The 16,035-nt window shown below is 43.8% G+C and overlaps 1 protein-coding gene across 1 annotated transcript; it reads right to left on the bottom strand.

Moving 5' to 3' along the window:
- Nucleotides 1–147: 147 nt before the first annotated feature.
- Nucleotides 148–14,758, bottom strand: LOC119137491 (collagen alpha-2(IV) chain-like). Its single transcript, XM_037276820.1, has 47 exons — nt 14,377–14,758; nt 14,148–14,224; nt 12,291–12,333; nt 11,595–11,666; nt 10,310–10,444; nt 10,187–10,231; nt 9,996–10,112; nt 9,797–9,862; nt 9,669–9,704; nt 9,446–9,508; nt 9,324–9,359; nt 9,186–9,227; nt 9,025–9,108; nt 8,884–8,928; nt 8,738–8,813; nt 8,660–8,679; nt 8,447–8,491; nt 8,324–8,377; nt 8,152–8,215; nt 7,922–8,026; nt 7,551–7,700; nt 7,464–7,472; nt 7,285–7,374; nt 7,052–7,203; nt 6,757–6,829; nt 6,572–6,678; nt 6,292–6,475; nt 6,085–6,156; nt 5,893–6,000; nt 5,600–5,818; nt 5,375–5,536; nt 5,123–5,290; nt 4,873–5,016; nt 4,615–4,725; nt 4,349–4,376; nt 4,198–4,261; nt 4,035–4,109; nt 3,620–3,727; nt 3,412–3,519; nt 2,675–2,782; nt 2,450–2,605; nt 2,324–2,377; nt 1,992–2,163; nt 1,828–1,944; nt 1,456–1,644; nt 967–1,250; nt 148–852 (listed from the first exon to the last, which is right to left on the bottom strand). The coding sequence occupies exons 2-47, from the start codon at nt 14,186–14,188 to the stop codon at nt 595–597; spliced, it is 4,659 nt and encodes a 1,552-aa protein (XP_037132715.1). The 5' UTR covers nt 14,189–14,224; nt 14,377–14,758; the 3' UTR covers nt 148–594.
- Nucleotides 14,759–16,035: the final 1,277 nt, after the last annotated feature.

Here is a 16,035-nt window from a genome sequence, read left to right as displayed (position 1 = left end):
GTTTGGCACGCTCAAACATGGCGAATAAAAACTCTTGAATCTTGAATTATATAAAAGGAACAGTGGCAATCGTCCGTTCATTGTAGGCTTTGTCATTCGAACCAACGAAGAGCACGATTTAGATGACGGAAAAAAAAGAAGCATTTATAAGAATTTTCCTTGGAGGGACACTTTACTTGAAAAAAAAATACTAACACTTATGAACACATGAGAAACAGTGTCAAGAAAATCATCAGCCATATACGTATCATCCGTTGATGGTGAAATGAATCATGTACAAAAACCATCATCATTTGTAAGAACATGTAACCAAACTAATTGGAAAATTCCGCCGTCATTATCTTGGTTAAACTAATGTTTGACTTGCGGTTAAGGCTATGCCAACAGTGCCTTTTGGCTGGGTGATTTTCCTCATGTAAAATGTGTGCCTTACTTCAAAAAAGATTGGGAATCACTGGTCTAGAAGTTCAGCCCGATACTTTGTGACCTCATTATGTGCTTAAGTCGACATTTCGAAGTTGAACTTTTGGAACACCAACTAAACTTAGCACCAAGTGATCTAAAGCCTTCTTCACCCTTGGGTCAAAATGTGCTCTACTGTCTGAGGCAGACTTGACATTGACTGGCCTTGCGTCGCTGCTCCCCGGCAGCTTTGATGGTTCCGGGCTTGGGCTTGACAAACTGATCTGTGTGGCGTATGGCGGTCAGCCAGAAGCTGTAGAGGTTGGCAAAGTAGTGACAAGAACCTCGCGCGCCCTGGCACTCGATGATCGGGTGGGTTCGGAAGTCCTTCAGGCAGCTGCCGGGGGATGTCAGGGACTGACCGCCACCCTCGTCACCTGCCCCTGTTTCCTGGAGAAAACCACAAATACAAAAGCAGCCAGCGGTGAGGACTAATCCGTGTGTCTTTTGCTCATCCCATTTTCAGCCAACAGAAAAAATCCAATCTATTAATTTTATACATACAAGGAGAAAGGAGAAGCCCGTCCAAAGGCTCCTCCAGCCAGGTGGGCATTGTGGAATGGATGGATCCTGACTATGAAAAGCCACAGCTGGCAAAGGTGTCTCGCACACCACACAGCGGCTGATGTGGGATCTGATCTCATAGCCAAAGAGCGGCATCATGGGGATAGCCGCCGTGGTGGAGAGCCAGTAGGACTTGTCGTTCCGAGCCGAGTAGTGACAGGCAGCTTTGTTGCAGTAGGAGAACGGCATGGTGGAAAAGACGGGCAAGCAAGAGCCAGCTTGACCTACAGACGAGCAAGGCGGGAAGGACATTTGTTGATTTGATTGATGTTCTGCAAAAACACTTAGTGTGGTAGCTAGACTTGATATGCTATAAAAAGAGCTAGCCAGCCAAAATTCCAAGAAGGTGGTCGTTTTCTAAATTGATGCCATTTAAAGCCAATGCTGCTTACGGATTGACAAGTGTCAATCATGCCAGAATTGACCCACCAAGGTCTTGAGTGTGAGCCTTCTCCTGTCCCTCCAGGTAGGCCAGACTGTAGCCCACCCAAAGCTGACTGGTGCCATCGGGGCATTGAGGCACTTGTACTGATTGGCTATGAAGAACCAACAGAAACCCTGAGCTTGATGTCCTCGCATAACCTGGTGCGCCTGGGTCACCACGTGGACCTGGAATGCCTGGAGAGGGAATACGCAGAGTGTACAAAATCCAAGGACAGAATACCGCAAGCAGCTGATGATCAAACAAATCGGCCTACTGTTTTTTTTTAGCATTGATCTATTTCAGTGCTTCATGACGTAGTCTCAATGTCAGCTACAATCCCGACGACCTGAATGGATTGAATGAAATTTCAAAGTTACCTTGAGGCCCAACAAATCCTGGTTCACCAAAATCTCCTCCATCACCAATAGGACCGTCAATACCAGGAGGACCTGGGAGTCCAGTGATGCCCTGAGAACCAGTTGGACCCTTTGGTCCTGAAATGCAAGAGAAAAACTAAATGATTCTCAGACATACTACGTACGTATACGGTACATTTCAAGAAATGAGTCTCCTGCCTTTTGGTCCGTTTCGCCCGGGTGAACCCGGAGCGCCTGGCAACCCAATGGGTCCTGGGTAACCAGGTGGCCCTGGAGGGCCGTCTGGAGCCTTCCGTATGGGTTCAGAAAAAGAATCACCAGGGACACCCTTAGCACCTGCACAAGTGAACAGTCATTAAACAGTATGATCGAGCGTAGTCTACGCTACAAAGAGTCCCAAAGATATCTTTTGCATAGCTCATGAAGCTTTTGGACTACTCACCAACATCTCCAGCTGGGCCAGTTACTCCTTTCCTCCCCGAAGGCCCAGGATCACCTCTCGGTCCTTTCGCTCCATCAAAACCTCTGGAACCGGGAAGGCCTCCCTCACCTATAAAGGTGCATTTAAAGCTCATGGATAGGTGTAATGGATCTTTTCAATTACACTTGAAGGTGGTTTTACCCTTTGGTCCTGGAAAGCCTGGATATGATGAAGTTCCTTGGTTTCCTGGATAGCCCTGGTCTCCTTTCTGGCCTGGAAGCCCAGGTAGGCCGGGTGACCCCGGATCTCCTTTGTGGAAAAAGAGGCTGCCTGCTTCACCTTTCGCTCCAGCAGGCCCTGAGTAGAACAAGTAGAACATCAAATAAAATGATGGCAACATGCAGAATGAAGAAGACATGAGCAGACCTTGCGGGCCGGGAGCCCCTTCAGATCCTGGATCTCCGACAGGTCCCGGCAAAGGTTTGTCACATTCTCTCCCAGGATAACCAGGTTCACCTGGAGAACCGTGTGGACCTATTGGAAGAATATGAAATAGGAAATTGAATTCAACTTTAAGTGTCAGCAAAGGCTGATTCCAGTTGAATATTTCCGATATCCATTAGGACGTGAAACCCATGTATCTCATAACCTCCCTCAGATGATCTGTTTTCTTGATGCAATGGCGTTGTCTTGATCTTGAGTCGTTTCATTCGTATTTCATACCTGAGTCACCTGGCGGACCCCTCAGGCCTTTTGGCCCGGGATAAGAGGGTCCTGGAGGCCCCGGCAGTCCCTTGGAACCCTTAGCTCCAGGATATCCATCGGGTCCAGGACGACCTGGGATAGTTACTCCTTGAAAAACATAAGAACTATTTTCAAGAGATGGTTTAACTGAAGAACAACAGAATAGTGAAAACAAAGTTTTGTTGATTTCTTTTACCACTTGCTCCTTTCATCCCTCTCGGTCCCCTTAGGCCATCCAGTCCAGAAAGACCGGGCGGACCGGGCAGTCCTTATAAATGTCATTATTCATATATTTAGAATTGTAAAGAAAAAAAGGCAGGATTATCAATACCCAAAAATACCAAAGTGCACAGCCGTAACAAAATACAGAATACCATGTCATTGTATTTTTCAGATGTTTCAATAGACAATATAAGTACCTGAAGGTCCAGTTGGGCCTGGTGGACCCAAAGACCCCACATACCCACTATCACCTTGAACACCCGGAATACCCGGACTACCCGGCGGACCAACAGGCCCAGGAAAACCTATAGAAAAAAAAATTCCTCAACAATAATGGACTCCAACATCAACTATGACACTTAATTTGAAAGTAATTCACAAAGAAAACAGCCACGGAAAAATCACCTGGTCCACCATGTATTCCCGGTTCACCAGGAGCGCCCGGCTGTCCAGGCGTTCCCGGATATCCCCTTGGACCTGGATCCCCTGGATCCCCTGGATCTCCAATCGGTGCTGAATAAAAGAGACACGGGGGTAGACGTTAGTGAAGCACACCCTGTATATTGCTTCTCTGCGCCATTCAATTCAGATTGGGTGGTGGCTGACGCATGGTGTGCTAGTGATTTGCATGTCTTCACTTCTAAGGTTTGCAGCTTTAGCATTTTTGTTTTACTGTACTAAAGGTGCCTTTCTTTACTTATTTGTACTTTGACTCTGTCTGGTTGTTAGTGAGTGCAAGACTTTAAGGGATAGGGGTAAGAAAACAGCTTTCAAATACAAGTTTTTTGCCTTTACGTTGACTACTATACTCAAAATTTACCACTGAATCCCTTCTCCCCTTTAGCTCCTTTGGGTCCGGGCCTTCCGGGATGTCCAAAAGACTCTCCGGGTTCACCTAGAAGAGTATTTGTTTGAATGAGTGAAAAAAGCTAACCAGATAATCTGGTAAACGTTAAATACATTGATGACAGATTTGGATTTACCTTTGGCACCTGAAAATCCTGGAACCCCTGGAAGTCCTGGTTGTCCCTGTGATCCTGGTTCTCCCTTTACAAGATACAAACATAACTGATGGCATTACAACAGAATTATTATACACATAGGTAATAACTTCAGATCATTTCGGATTCGTACCGGATCTCCATCATTCCCACTGTATCCCCTTGGTCCAATAAAACCTTTCAATCCAGGGTGCCCTGGATCACCAGGTATCCCATGTCTTCCAGGTACACCAGCATCACCTTTAAATCCTTGTGAACCATGGAAACCATCTGGTCCTGGATCGCCTTGCCTCCCTCTTTGCCCCTTTTCACCTAGAGAAAATGATTAAGTATTTTGATGAACTAATCAAACTGATCAATAATTATCGATATTATTTTGCAAGCGGATAGTTTAATTGCCTATTGGTCCTGGTGGACCTGGCTGCCCTCTTCTGCCTGGAGTTCCTGGTACTCCCTTTTTTAAAGTCACAAGTTTTGCTTCTCCGGGTAATCCTTTGGGACCACGTATTCCTGAAGGCCACAAATGGGGATTATACAGTGTGTATACATATATATGTTAGAGTCTGTGGCCACTACTGGACATGGACTTTCGGTGAGGTCAAAGTTTCCAAACGATGCAGTCAACAGCAAGTGAAGTGAAGCAGTTGTACGTCATACCTTTCATACCAGGATATCCTGTTTCTCCTCGGCCACCTGGTGGACCATCAAAGCCTCTTTCCCCCTGCTTGCCTCTTGGACCTGGAGGTCCTGGCGGGCCTGGTAAACCTTTGGCCCCATCCCTGCCAGGTAAGCCCAACTCACCTTAAGAATAAATCCCAATAACATTATCATTTCAGCAGGACCAAATAAGTGCTCCCTTTTGACTGGAATTTAATTTCCTTTTGACTGTAGATTTGACACGGTTCACCTTTGTGTCCTGGCCAACCGTCATTCCCGAAATCTCCCGGAGGACCAGCAGAGCCTCTCGGCCCTGCTGGGCCCGGTATACCAGGAGGACCACTGCGACCCGGTGGACCTATGGGGCCATGACCCGCTAGGCCTGTATCTCCCCGTGAGCCTTTTGGACCAGGGATACCTACAGAATAACAAGGAACACTTGAACATGGGAGAAATCAAACCATGTCAATGAGTGGCTGAGGAGAAAATCAGCCATCCTCACCTGTCACTCTTGGTCCAGGGTTTCCTGGAGGACCAGGTGGTCCAGGAGGTCCTGTTGACTCCCATATTGTACATTGTGAGCCTGGAGGTCCGGGAGCTCCACGATCACCATCAAATCCTTGTTCTCCTTTTCGACCTGGCCTTCCAGGTGGCCCTTGAACACCTTTGGATGTTGTCAAATATTTGAGATGCAGACTGATCTAAGATTTGGTACACTTCCACTTACCTGCAAACCCTGGGCTTCCTGGACTACCAGGAATCCCCTTTCTCCCTCTAACTCCAGGTTGGCCTGGATGACCAGGAGGACCTGGCAAAGTATTGAACACATCTCCAAGGGACCCTTTCCTCCCTGGTGGTCCCGGTACTCCGGGAGTGCCTGGGGGACCATCGAGGCTTTTCCCACTACTACCAGGATCACCATGATCTCCATTTATACCTTGTGGCCCTGTTAGGGATACAAGGTGTTACCTAGCTAAGATATCAATCATTTGTCGATGACATTGTTGTCTGCCTGACAACCTGGAGGTCCAATCCCTTCAATTCCACCATCATCTCCTTTCATGCCTTTCCGTCCTGGATGTCCCGGGGGTCCTACAATTCCTTCCCTTCCGGGTTCACCTGGAACTCCTACAAACGTTAAAATTACCAAAGATATTGAGTTTAAAAACTAATATCGGCATAAAGTAAGTTAAGTTCTGTCCAGTGTTTCACCTGGGGAACCAGGTTCTCCCTTAACACCAGGTGATCCCGTCGCATTCTCATGACAACAGACTGCAGGGTCACCTAATGATTTTCAGTGAAAAAATGCTTGCAGTAGAAACAACATACATACATACATACATACATACATACATACATACATACATATGTACCAATAAATCAGAACAAAACATTGATAGAATAAGAAAAGTATTAAACCTGGCGGGCCCTTTCGACCGGGAATTCCTGGGGAGCCCGGGTACCCCTGATCACCTTTCAGTCCTGCTGGACCCTGGGGGCCTGGAAAACCAGGACCTGGCAGCCCCAGAATGCCTGGCAAACCTTTGGGACCACTCGTCCCAGGGTCTCCTTTGGGACCAGGTTTACCTCCGTAACTGGAACCCTATGAAAATGTGTGAAGTAGTCATAGTTTTTATCAACAATGCATCAAATACTGTTAAGTCTTATGTATTTGCAGTATTGAAAGCATACTACTCACTGGTGGTCCAAGAACTCCTGGCAGCCCAGGAGGACCATCGATTCCTGGTTTACCCAGTTGGCCAGGAGAACCAGGATGTCCAGTGTCTCCTTGGTTTCCCTTTACACCTTTTATCCATCAAAAAAAATGTCTGATGTTTTGGGGGAATACTATGAGTGGTTCTTAACCATATTGGGCTTGCTCACCTTTAACTGTTGTGATAAAACCATCCCCCTTTTGTCCCTTCAGCCCTTTTAAACCTAGGTATCCTTTAAAACCCTGCAATTACATACAGGAAGTGTTCAAATGTAAAAACTTGGTTGCGGGGCTAACATTAAAATGTTAACTGTAACAATTTCCATTTGAACATGCACTATAGAAACATTTTCCATCATCCCTCAGCCTGCCTTCATCATCATCTCCAAAACTTTAGCCACTGCAGGCCAGTAATACTATCAAGTAATTCATGTATTGATGTATTGGTTATCCCATTGTCCTCACATGTGGTCCGGCAGGACCCTCTTCTCCTTTTAGTCCTGGGTCCCCCTTCATCCCTGGAGTTCCTGGTAATCCTGGAGGTCCTGGAAAACCAGGCTGACCAGGGGGACCAGGCGGTCCATGAGAAAACCGACATTTACATTCCCCTTCACAGCCTGTGGGGATCATTGGCAAATGAATGCTTGTGCATTTTTCTCTCTTCGGACATTTTGACAGTTCCAAAAAAAAGCACACACCCTTTAATCCTCTGAGGCCTTTTTTTCCAGGAGGTCCTGGGGGTCCATTATCACCAGGGTCACCTGGGTAACCAGGCTCACAACTGTAGTCTATGGAATCAACCAAGCAAAAAATGTAAGACACTGTAATGCTGTCAAAGACACATTGGAGATGTTTTAAATAAGGGGATCGTACTCACCTCCACATCCTTCATGGATCAAACGTAAAGCACAGCGTTTTAGATCAGATATTCACAACCCAACTGAGAAAGTATAACTTTTTATACCTGGAGGACCACGAAGTCCGATGACACCTTTACGCCCGCGCATTCCTTTTCTTCCTTTTGGTCCTGGGACTGGATCGATTAAGCCACCTGGCTCTCCTTTAAAGCCCTTAGGACCCGGGGGTCCGCTTGGACCAGGCACACCCAGCCCATCTAGGCAATAAGACAAGGTGGATGAAGTCAAAGCAATCATGTTTTTAACAGATCCGTTTCTCTTTAACACCAAAAAGTCAAAATGACTGTTTAAAACTCCGTGGAAATCCAACCTTCGTCCATCATCATATGTCGTAAACAGACAATAGAGAACGCTTGTAAATGAATAGCATACACAATGTGGCAAAAAAAGAAGTCATGACCGAGCAGAAACTGCTTACCTGTATACGTTAGTCCTTTTGGGCCAGGAGGGCCACGTGCGCCCATTAATCCGGGATCACCTTCTAATCCAGGATTTCCAGGATATCCCTTTTCCCCTTTTGCTCCTGTGTATATAAGACAATATAGTGAGCGAAAAGTCACGCAAGCACGGACGGGTAGAACATGCAAATTCCACACACTGGTTGCCCCACCGTATTTACAGACCGGCAGTATTTCTGATAAATCTCACCTCTAAGCGTAGACCCTTTCAAATACGTCGTAGGACCAGGAAAACCCGGATCTCCGTGGTAGCCCTTTCATAGTGGTATGAGTGGATGAGATTTTGAGTTTGATTCCAATTCTTTGCAGTATGGAAGCCGGTAATCATGTTGACGTTAAAAACATTTTCAAGGTAGGCTTACCTTTGGTCCAGGTGTTCCGATAAGACCCGGAAGCCCCATTTCGCCTGGCAACCCCTAAATATCAACATATACATACAAGATGACCTATGGAGATTTTGTTCATTTCGATATTACTAGTTGTACCTCAGGTCCCGCTGGTCCTGAAATTCCAGGTGATCCCTGAAAACCCTAAAAAGAGGAACACAATAACATTTGACGTATCTTTGAGTGCATCCGGTACACACAAACTACAACTCTAAATGTTTCCATAGAGCAGAGAGAATATGTGCCAGGCTTGTTGATGCACTATTAAAGGAACATGACTAATTCTAATGTTGTTGGATGGTTTCAAATGACCGCAATATCAATGCTCATTTCTGTTGATGGCATTTTCCATTGTATATCAGCATGAAGCTAATTTCCTGTGTCAATGACTTGCCCGAAGTCCAGGAAAACCAAGAATTCCTTCCTCTCCTTTCATTCCTTGACTGAAGAAGTCTTCTTGAGCACCCTTTCAAAAAAATACAAGTCATAGTCATGATGTTACATTTTTTTGTCTGTGACGGAACATTTGAACTCACTTTTTTGCCCTTTGGTCCACATGGTCCAGGACGACCTCTGTCTCCCTGAAATACAGGCAAATCATTGATATTGCTGAAATGATATTCATCCAAGTGATCTAAAATGGCCCGAAAGATTCACACAGACACACGCGCACACACCTTGTAACCTTTTAGTGGGAGATAACCCGGGGTAGGCTCAATGATTTCTTCTGGTCCTTGTGGACCGGGCGGACCTTGTTCACCCTGGTACAGCGCATGGAAGGAAAGTAGTGAAGATGTTTGCAATACGCATTTGCAAATGAACAGAATAGGTGTCTTACATCATCTCCTGCTGTGCCTGGCTGTGGTCTTCCAGGGTCACCCTGCACAAAGACATTTTTGTTCTATCCTATTGGCTATATGTGGCTTAATGATATTCTCTATTATAACATGGGTAACCTAGAACTGCAATGACTCACCGGTGGTCCTCGGAGACCTTTATCCCCTCTTGGGCCCTGAGTGGAGAAACAGTGGCGTTCATGACCGCGAAACAGCAGCAGTATTCATGCTGCAGTTATTCTATCCAATCATATTGATTCACCTGATCACCAGGTGGACCATGAGCACCTGTGTAGCCTTTTGGTCCGGTGACCCCGTTTTGGCCCTGAATGAATAGGAGCAAGATTTCCAAAGGGCACTTCTTGTATTTGATTGTCACACAGGTGAAATGTCATGATGAGCAATGGGATATTTTGGAGAGTCTTCATAGTCCTCCCCTTTAGAGGTTTCATTGTAATATTAAATTGCGAGGCGAATATACACACAGGTAGACCCGCATCTCCTTGTCGACCGGGATCTCCCTGTAAGAATAAAACCAAATAACAATCCAAATGGTGTGAATGGAATTCAGAATGACGAGATGACCTTATAAGAATCAAAGAAGAAATCTTACAGGGAGTCCAGTAATGGAATCAGTGTATAAGGGTTCTCCCTTAACTCCTTTTGGTCCGGGAAATCCCTGACAAAGAGAGAAATAATGATTTCATACTGGCTATAGAATACAGTATATTGGAATCCTAGAACTCCAAACTCCTCCCCACCTTGCTAGATTGCATGTTTTATTTTGAAATGGAATCACATTTTCTACTCACAGGTGACCCATGCAGACCATCCAGGCCAGGAAAACCGGGGACACCAGGTTGACCCGGAGCCCCCGCACAGCCGTCCACTCCGGGCAAACCGGGCTCGCCGCCTGCTCCAGGGTGACCCTAAGAGGTGTTGTATACAGTCTAAAAATTGTAGAAGTGAAAGGGAGTGGGGTCCTGAACCAGTCTTGACTTACCAATGAACCTTCGTGACCAGGAAAACCTGGAGGCCCAGTGTTGCCCTGAAATGTTCAGGGAAGAAAAGTATGATCGATTATTATCACGATAAAGTTATAAATTGAATATGATGACAATTTTACCCGGGCTCCTTTAAGTCCTTCCGGGCCGGGTGATCCCGGTGAGCCCAGCCTGCCTTTCTCTCCAGGTGGCCCCACACCGCGCCATGATCCCATTTGCCCGCGAGGTCCTTGCTTCCCTGATTTCCCTGGAAGTCCCTACAAAGAAAACAGGTCACCCTGGTGGAGTATGTTTTGCTTCATTGTGATCTAATATAGCGATATTTGTTTGACTTGAATTGCTTCTTTGAATATTCTGGCTTCCTCACACATATACAACAACAACAACAACAACAACAAAAAACATGCATGTTAGGTTCAGTGGCAAAATGGATTGTTCTCCTCAGTTATCTGGTCCCTTGCGCAACACCTGAGCCCTCAGTAGAGAGCACTAAAGAAACGTGGACTTTAAAAGTACTGTGCCTCTCTCTTTTTATTGAACCAAGGCATACATGTAAGTAGTTTGCATGAGAACAAACAGAATCAAATATCATAAAGAGTGAAACAATCATCACATTTTTTTTTTTATTTTATTTTTTTTTTTCTTCAAAGTCAAAGTCAGCTTTATTGTCAATCCCTTCATATGTCAAGACACACAAAGAAACCGAAATTCCGTTTGCTCCATCCCACGGTGACGAGACACACAAGTAGGCGACACAAAACAAAAACAAGAAGGCACAAACCATAAATAATAAATAATAAGTAATAAATAAAATGAGCGATGAATAAATAATAAACCAATAACCCAATAAATAAGAGGGGCAAAACCGAGTTTACTTTGTGTAAACCTCCGCCCGTTCAGTTGAACATGAAGCTGTCATTGTATGAATGGCAACAGGCTTGCTGTACCTTTAATTGTTAAATGTCACTGGCATAGAAAGAAAGATAAGGGTGTAACTATCATTTTGGAAGTGGGAGGTCCAAATGTGTTTTTATGGGAAAAGGATCATCCTCTCATATAATGGCCGAAGAACAGATGAAATATTACTGTTAAACTCTGGTTGTATTTTTTGCAATGGCAGCAAAGCATTCAGTAGCCAGGTATCGACATTAAATGTCCATTGGCAACGCGAAACAAAAAGTCCTATACTTCATTCTTTCCAGCAGAGGACACTAAAGATCACAAACTGGGCCTTCTCAATAAGAGCCATCAAAAATGTGTTGGCTAAAATATGTATAAATGTAGAACAAAGATGTATAAATCCTCTCTTTACAAAGAAAAAAAAGAAACTTGATCTCATTAAATGATCTGACAGGAGCTGTTTAAGTGGTAACTAATAGTGGTGGGATTGATTAACAATCTTCTTACCCGTGCACCTTTGGCAGGAAGACACCGACATACAGAACAGTCTCTGCCTTCACATGGACCTTCAACATTTCCCTGAAAAAAAGACAAATCTCAATTACATTGGATGCTACTGATTAGTAAGCGACGATGTACCTATTTGCGTGTGCATTATGCAAACAACATGGCCGTCAAAATCTGTTTCGGCCCTTCCTCTGGATTGTGCAGTGGACAGCTTAGCTTCTGGAAGAAATGCCTCCAACGGGTCAGCGTTTACCAAATGGCCAAATAAGGACCCTGACCTTGATGAGAGAGCTGAGGAAGTTTGATCTGAATCTAAATAGTTTGAGAGGCTGCTAACAAAACCACTCGGCACCTCCGGAGGCAGACGTCGTTTCCCACCCCAAAAGGACGCCTTACTGCTCTGGCAAATACTGTGAAATGTTTTGGCAACAACGCAAAATATTCGGAGGAGTTTACACATTGAGAAACTCCAAGCCATCGCAACGTAAATGCTGCTGACATTAATGAGAAGAGATGATGCGAGGAAAAGTGTCATGGTCAGTTCCACTTTGCGAGTTATACCACAATGCAATGTGGCTGCAATATCCAATGCGCCTATGAAAAAAAAACACTGCAAACACATTAGCGTGCAAGTGCAGCTGTTCTATTGCTGAACATGTTTGCATTTACAGAAATTTCAAGTGGACAAATTCTTACCGCGTTAAGATGCTGTGCAATGACAAGCAGGACAAGGAGCCACCTGCAAAATAAAATGGATTTACAGTATTGTATGTCTTTTGGCCAACAGAATCCAAGACAACTCATTGTCCTTGAGTTCTTTTCCAAAACTTTGTTGAATATGCTCCGAATGAGGCCACAAGGTGGGTAGCGTTGGCCACATCTGCCTCATTGTGAACACTTTACGCACTCATCTAATGAAGTAGACTTGGGAAAAACCAAATGGATTCATTGCCTTTGCGAATACAACTTTTTATAAAGTACCGTATTTTCGGACTATAAGTCGCTCCGGAGTATAAGTCGCACCAGGCATAAAATGCCCAAAAATGTGAAAAAAACATATATAAGTCGCTCCGGAGTATAAGTCGCATTTTGGGGGGCAATTTATTCGGCAAAATCCAACACCAAGAACAGACATGAACGAGCAACAACAGGCTAAACGATACGGTATGCTAACGTGACAAACACAAACGAGGAGCTGAGAACGGGCCTGACGTAACATTCAGTTATTTAAAAAAAACGATTACATAAATAACACGTTTATAAAACCATCTGTGTCACTCCAATTCATTAAATCCATCGATCGTCCTTTGTCAACAATGCCGTGTGCCGCGCCGCAGTTCAAATTATTCCACAGGCCCATACAACGATATATAAACTATATTTTAAATAACTATCACATAAACAACAATATTATCAAACCATTTGTGTCACTCCAAATCATTAAATCCATCGATCAAATTTCTCGTCCTTTATGTCATCCTGGTGACAGAGGACATGTCCAGAGGATATGGCGCCTTAAAGTGTTAATTACTTTATTTGATTTTTTCTCTCTATTTTTCATGTTTTGAATATGTTCAAGATAAAGATATCAAAGCATGTGAAGTGATCAACTATACTAAAAATAACATGTGAAGTGGTCAACTATACTTGTAAGTAAGTGATGTGTTAATGATCAAGTAAAAATTTGTGAAAAAAACATATATAAGTCGCTCCTGAGTATAAGTGGCCCCCCCACCCAAACTATGAAAAAAACCGCGACTTATAGTCCGAAAATTACGGTATATCAACTTGAGGGCCGGTTTTCAGTTCATGCAGTTTGCAGATGTGTTGATCGCCTGCGTAAACAGTCCAGAAGTGTGTTTAGGATGCTTGTGATACAGTCTAAGCATCTTGGTAGGGTAACAACATATAACCTGTCTGACATTTTTTTTTAACCAATCCAAGTCCTCTGTCAGCACAAATGATCTGTGATTCATCATAAGGCTTCCTACCAGAAATGAAATTTGAGCAAGCTAGCATCAAAACTAGCAAAGTTGCGTGCTGCTTTGTTCTAGATTCTGCCATATTACGCCAGCCACTTGTTGCTTGTCAGAAATCATTGAGCGGGATTAGTTGCAAAAACAAAAAGACTACAAAGGAAATTAAGCAGCACTTCAGCACTACAATGCAGATGGATACTGTATTTCTGTACTGTATTTATGATGAAATAAAAACCCTAACCCACTTAAACAACATTAAAATCGTTAACAGATTTGTGTAAAAAATACTTCCTATACTTCATATACACAAACACACACGTATATATACATATATATTAAATGTATGTGTAGCTACATATCTATATCTCTATCTCTCTATATATATATATATATATATATATATATATATATATATATATATATATATACACATATACATATACATATACACATATATACTATATATATATATATATACATATACACATATATACTATATATATATATATATACATATACACACTTTTTTTTCTATTTATTGTATTTTTTCAAGAAATTTAAAATTTGATCTCACCTGAGGGCACACCATGTCAAAGGTGCACATGAAGAGCTCATCTTGGCTAGTCAGGTCCGAGAACTCAACACTTCCACCTGTGACAAATACACAATGCTGCATGAAATCCTGAATTGCTAGAAACCCTAAAAGCTTCCTTAGTTGCAGTACAGGAAGTCAAAGAAATGCATTAAATGTCACCCTCATCTCATTACAATAGTCCCCATTTCAGAAAGTTCATCACACTTACCCGAATTCAGACATCCAAAGGCATTGAAGGCAGGATGATGTCCAACAAGATGCAATCTAACAGGTCGAAGTAAAAAAACTCAACGTCAGATGAGCTGGAGCTGGTAGTTTTCAGCTCGACGTCATCCGAGCACCTCCCCTCTCTCAGGGTCACGCAATCCAGAAGCATGAAAATGAATGTCAAAGCAGCGTGCATGGTGCGTAGCAGTCGCAGCATCAGGGCGAGCGGGCGTGGATTACTCCTGACGACTCGTCTTATGATTTGGGTGGAGATAAAGTGAGAGGAAAAGAGATGGAAAGAAGAGGGTTGCTGCTTCCTCTCATCCTAATTGCTGTGCTGCTGACCGACGTCGCTGCCAAGAAGGTAAGAATACGTATTTGGCAGCTGGAACAATATTTGGCTAAACTTCATACCAGAGCGAAAGAAACGTTTTCTCACTTTTGCCAAACGTCTACTCCCTGTTGCCTTGACTTTTGCTGTGCCTGCCAACATCTTGCATCCTGACGAGAAGAGTTTGTTTGTGTGACTGCAAGCATTTCAGAATACTTTGTGGCTGACCATGTTGGTGGTCCTTTGTGTGAGAGCTCTTAGAGGGCAAAGGACAGATTGCTGATTTAAACAAAATACTTTGAAGTCCCCTGAACCACTGCTCCCTTGGATTGAATGTGCAGGTGTCAAACTCAGGACCGGGGGCCGGATCTGGACCCGCCACATTATTTTGTGTGGCCCATGAAAGCAACTGTTGTACAAGTTACATGATTCTTGCTCAAATCTCCTCAAGTTAAAGAAAGAAAATCTTCAGATATTGCAGCATATGGTCCCCTTTTATCTATTATCTTTGACTTGTGGTTTTAAAAGGAGTTATTCATTAGTTAGGCCATGGGGCGGGGATAACTCAGGTGGTCCGCAAAACAAAAGAAAGAATCCCCAACAATTCCTCAAAAATGCTGCAAAAGGGATGGGTACAAATATGGGAAAAGAATCTTAAAAAAAAAGAAAAGTTAATTATTTCGTCTGGCAACTGGGAGGGTCAAAGCATATTTAAGGGGGTGGCATTGTCCCCCTCTAGCTCTGCCACTACTGAATTGGCGCAGCATCAGGAGCAATTTGGGGGTTGAGTGTCCAGCCTACTACTCATTCCTGGGGGCCTTCAAAAAAAAAAAAAAAGTTTGACACTGCTCCTTGAAGGAGTCCGCATTTCAAATCATGCCAAATAAAATCAAGCTTTCAAAATTAGACCAAATTCATGAAGTTTCTGACATGATAATCTCTCTCAAGACATGAATTGGAAATCACTGCTCAAGCTTGTAGAAGCCATAGAGGCCAAAGTGGTATAGCAGTAGCTTGCTGGGCTCCACTTCTATTAAGCAAATGCTGAAGGTTCCAACTCATAACACTGAGTGTGCCATGGAAATTGACGGCTCACTGTTATTGGAAGAAATTGATCCCATAAATCCCGTCCTTCCCTCCATGACTCCACTCAAACGCATTGATCGCCTGCCTATATGAGCAGATTGGGCCTGCAGAGGCAAGTGTGACACTGGACTGACGACTGTATATTTGGTGTGTTTCAGTGCGTGTGCAGGGGAAAGTCACCATGTCACTGTGAAGGAGTCAAAGGCAACAGGGTGAGTGAAGCATTACATTATTTCATGTGGG

The sequence above is a fragment of the Syngnathus acus genome, chromosome 17, assembly GCF_901709675.1.
Source record: "Syngnathus acus chromosome 17, fSynAcu1.2, whole genome shotgun sequence".
Lineage (NCBI taxonomy): Eukaryota > Metazoa > Chordata > Actinopteri > Syngnathiformes > Syngnathidae > Syngnathus > Syngnathus acus.
The sequence above is the reverse complement of the archived record's forward strand: the minus strand, read 5'-3'. Positions and strand labels throughout refer to the sequence as shown.

Bases quoted from the DNA above. Each gene is read 5' to 3' on its own strand.
- LOC119137491 (XM_037276820.1), bottom strand. From the start codon at position 14,188: ATGAGCTCTTCATGTGCACCTTTGACATGGTGTGCCCTCAG. The intron at 10,113-10,186 runs GTAAGTCAAGAC...AACACCTCTTAG, and splicing joins CTGGTCACGAAGGTTCATTG to GGTCACCCTGGAGCAGGCGG. The intron at 9,109-9,185 runs GTAAGACACCTA...GCGCTGTACCAG, and splicing joins CAGGCACAGCAGGAGATGAT to GGTGAACAAGGTCCGCCCGG.